Source organism: Ochlerotatus camptorhynchus, unplaced genomic scaffold (genome assembly GCF_037179485.1).
Source record: "Ochlerotatus camptorhynchus isolate MF236.1 unplaced genomic scaffold, CSIRO-AGI_Acam_v1.1 ptg000277l, whole genome shotgun sequence".
Classification (NCBI taxonomy): domain Eukaryota; kingdom Metazoa; phylum Arthropoda; class Insecta; order Diptera; family Culicidae; genus Ochlerotatus; species Ochlerotatus camptorhynchus.
In genome coordinates, this window is record NW_027040766.1 from 5122358 (window position 1) to 5126947 (window position 4590).

Here is a 4590-nt window from a genome sequence, read left to right on the forward strand (position 1 = left end):
TATGTATCCTACATTATCTTTAAAAGTTAATCACGAATCGAAAAGAATACCCATCTCCTTAACTGTATTTTCACGCTTTAGCGATAGCGTAATCAAATGAGTCTACGGAACGCTTACGTGCAAAATAAATCACAGAAAATTTGTTAAAAATCTAAGTTTCAGCTGAAGGAAATGTGTATCTTCTTGACAGGTTATTACAAAGTAAAGTTTGAAGTCATCACCAAGCGAGGGTTCCAGCTGTTTTGGTCAAATGGGTCGTATGGCCGAATGCCGTTTGGAACTTAAAAAAAAGACGGGCAAATCAGAAAATTTGCTCAGTTTATCAAGCATTTAATCGATCCTTTTTTATTATTTGAGTTTGTTATACAGTATCTTCTGACAAAACCATGGCCAGATTATTGTGTTTTGACTAGTTAATCCAACTGACCATACTAAAAATCAAAACAAACAGACATCATGCATACAGCATAAATCTGAAAGATGACAGCACATTGTATTGAAATGCGTGTTAATATTTTTCAATCCGGTATTTTTCGGATTAACGGACTCCAGATTTTTGAGTCGTCGGATTGTCGAGTGTCGGATAAACGGGGGGATAGTGTAGTAAATTTCAGCTATGAATCATTATTAGCGCTGCCATTTAGGAATCTAGTAGTGTTCAAAAATTGGAAATCTCTCTTCAAGTATTCGACCAAACGGCATTCGGTCAAACGATCCATTCGGCCAAACGGCATTGAGTACCCTGAAGCAGAATCTAGTGGCCAAAAGACGTGTCCGGAAGTTGTAAAATGAGGTTTTGACGTAAGACTACTTCTGTGATTTCTATATGGGGATACACTTTGTGAAAACCGAAAATGGAACATGAAACATAATTGTGAAAGATTTTGAACGTTAATAATTCAGCTGCCCCTGGTCCAATATCAATAATTTTGTAACCAATCGATCAGAAATATGGCTACGCATCGACAATGCTTCCGAATGTTGATTTTCAATAAGAAACTATTGAAAAAGTGGTCAATGTCAGCATTTTCCAAAAGCGTCGAATTAACTAACAAATCCACCAATTACGTACATGCATATGCTGCTTGACCAACACAGTCATCAGAGAATCATTCCTAGACGAAACATGTCGATGTAGCATTACGACGAGGTTCGGTAGTTCAGTGGTTACCGTTTCTGCTTACTGAGCAGAAGGTAGGGAGTTCAATCCCAGGCCTGTCCCCTTCCTTGCAATTTTTCACTTTGCCTTATTCTGTATGTATGTCCTTAGGCATAATTGTGACACGCTTGGCGTGGATGGCGAACAGACCGACCAGATAGGCCTCGCTGGATTCCTGTAGGGCCATTAACGGCCGAGCTCTGGAAGCGCAGATCGGTCTTGAAGTCGTGGGAGATTGCACGGACCAGACGCTGGAAAGGCAACTTGCAGTCAGCAGCTCGGTCGATTTCTGGTAACGACGGATCTCACGCAGAGCGACAGTTCTTGGCCGGTAGCGATGATACTTCTTCACTCCTCCGGTGGCTTGAGCGCTCTTGCGAGCGGCCTTGGTGGCCATCTGTTTGAGAGGAGCCTTTCCACCGGTGGACTTACAAGCGGTCTGCTTGGTGCGGCCATTATACGATGTGGATACGTTGAATGCAATCTGTTGAATAAAATTTTTTCTCTGACTTCCATTCTCTTTTCTAACATGCTTTTGCACGGTGAAAGAACAAGAAGAATTTAACCCTCGTGTAGGCATAAAAAAGTCGGGAATTGGAATTTCTTGTCACATTCGTTTCAACCTTACTCGAAAAACATCAACAGCATAAAAAATGACTGGACTTGGCAAGTGAGACAAAGGACTCGGAAAAAGGAGGAGCCAGTTGTGTTGCATGAAGCGTTGCCAGGTCATTTTCAGGAAAATCTGGACCAGGTCAAATATAAAATATGGAAAAATCTGGAATGCTAAAAAATGCTATTGAAATCAAAGTGATGTGCCAATCTCCCGTAAAAATAGGTCAGTATGATCACCTGGAATTTATTTAAAGTACTAGAGTGGTTATAAATTACATGTTTAAATAAATTTAATAGAGCAAATAACTTAACAGCCTTGCTAAAATCATCCAAAAGTTGAAAAGTATTGACACGGTGTGCCCAAAAAGTTCGAATATCCATTACGCACTATTTCAAACATTGAGTTAAATGTGGGTAAAAAACAGCAGAAAATATGGTTAGAATTGTTTGTAAACTATAACTTTTTTAAAAGAATGACAAGCAAAGAATCAAGGAAATTTGATGGGATGGATTTTTTGAACTAATAGTCGATGTAGTCCTTACTATTTGATGCAGTACCAGAATTGAAAGATTTTATTAGTTCTAAATAATTCTAATATTACTCTGAGTTTCATCAGATTTACAGTTTAATTCTTGACATCATACAACACACAACACTCAGCAGACCAGTAGGCAATTTTATTTTGATGCAAAATTCACCGGGGTGAAGTGGAAATCAAAGCCTAACATCGTGGAACTCACACACTACGGGTAACTCCACTATTCGCATGACCATTAAGCCAAAGAATAATTTTATTATATTACTAAAATGAAAGTCTGATAGCTTCATTTTTTAAGTCTCAGGATCTTGCAATAATTCTAAATTCCGGAATTTACTTGGAACTCTTCACAGGATATCTTCGCCTTTTTTTAGTTCATTTTGAATCATCCTAGAATTCCATCATATTTCTTTTCTATATTTTCCTAAAACAATCTTGAAAATATCTAAACTTTTCCAGTAACATTCTAAGAGTTCTTAGCATTACCTCTTGTAATCTCTTATAAATCACTCTCCAATTCCACAACTCCCTCAAATTGGTAATAATTCCCAAAAATTGGTTCGATTTTGTGTCCATTTTTCTCAATGCTTAAAAATATTAAAAATCTTAAAATATTCTTAACAATTTCCTTGGTACACTCTTCAGAATGACCACCACACTCCTCTCAGACTTACCCGATAATTTCCTTTAAACTGCTTTGTAGGTAAGGTTAGAATTGTTTTGAAATCCTTTTCAGTATTACCTAAGTACTCAAGTACTTTGCCAAAATGGTTTTGAAAGTCTCCCAGAAATTGCACTTAAAATTTTATTAAAATTAATCTCCATAGAAATATTGGACAGAATTCCATTGAAATTATTCTCACGATTCGTATCAGTATACTGCTTAAGTTTCATCCATCATAAGAATTTTCTATGATTTTTCTTCCGGATTGTATTTTCTTTATTGACCAAATCTCCATGCAATTGTCATCAGAGTTGACAAGAAAATTGACACCATCTTCAACCAGAGGTTGTACAGACTGAATATTTAACACTAGACAATCGACAACACACCACACCCATTAGACAAGTAGGGAAATTTTCAGGTTGCCAAAATTTGCACCGGCTGGAGCGGGAATCGAACCCTCACTTCGTGGAACTCACAATACGCCTAAATGATGCGTGACGCCGCACGACCCCGAAGCCCGCAAAGATGGATGTAATTCTACTGAGAAGTAGCTTGAAATTCTTCTTTGATTTCACAAATAATTCGCCTCACACTTAACTGTGAACTATTTTCAGAATTACTTTACACAGCAAAAAAATAATTTTGATATCACATCAAAGTGGATGCACTACAATCATGTCGAAAATTTCATGTAATTTTTATGACCACATAAATAAACAAATGCAGTAAAAGCAGCGTAATGTCAGTTCATGCATTGTATTAATGATAATTTTGTCCTTTTTAGCAAGTAATATTACACCATATTTTCGACATGATTGTAGTGCATCCACTTTGACGTGATATCAAAATTATTTTTTTGCTGTGTAACATTCCAATAATGTCCAACGTTGATGGCCTTTGAAAATTAAAGTAGCAAGTTTGGATTTTTATTTTTTTATGAGAGGGTAAACCAATTGCAGTGATATTTTTAATGCAACATGTTTAAAAAATCTGGGAAAATCTGGAACATATTTAAAAAAAACTCTGGAAATATACGTGCTCTGTCTGTGTATCTGGCAAGACGACTAAAAATCTGGAAAATCAAGATAAATCTGGAATTCTGGCAACGCTGGTTGCATAATAACTTACAGGGTATTACAGGGTATTACCAAGTCCGCCGTCCGCCGTCTGGCTCGTCGTGGTGATGTCAGGGACGCACCTGAGGTTAAGCTTCGTTCATTTTCCCTATCCGAAACGGCCCTGTTCAGGGCCACCAACTAATTTCAAAGGAGATTGTTTAGGAATTCTTGGCATGAATGAAATTCCTGGAACCAGCAAAACGGTAGCAACCATTCTTCTAATCCTGAAACAACTTGGCTCTCTAAGTGCACATTTCTCGTAGCGATGAAGGCTAGCGCTACCTTTCCAACCACCGGGATCAACCCATGTCTAGCGTAGCCGTACAAAGAAGTATGTATGGTGATCTTATATGGTTGACACAGAACTGCCTTATTGCATTGAGAAGATAGAAATTCAAATGGCCAGAAAATTTTGTGACCCTGTAAAGGGCCGTTTGATTTGTCGGATGAGTTCTGATGAACACAGCATGGCTTCGCTGTTGGCTCACACTC

General features: G+C 37.8%; 1 protein-coding gene across 1 annotated transcript; it reads right to left on the reverse strand.

Annotated features, from left to right (window-relative positions):
• Nucleotides 1–1247: 1247 nt before the first annotated feature.
• On the reverse strand, nucleotides 1248–1556 carry LOC135706384 (histone H3, embryonic-like). Its single transcript, XM_065227993.1, has one exon. It carries the CDS (start codon nucleotides 1554–1556, stop codon nucleotides 1248–1250), a length of 309 nt encoding a protein of 102 aa, XP_065084065.1.
• Between the last annotated feature and the right edge of the window lie 3034 nt (nucleotides 1557–4590).

What these genes read in the sequence shown, in the direction of transcription:
- LOC135706384 (XM_065227993.1), bottom strand. Translation starts at nt 1,556, where the DNA reads ATGGCCACCAAGGCCGCTCGCAAGAGCGCTCAAGCCACCGGAGGAGTG.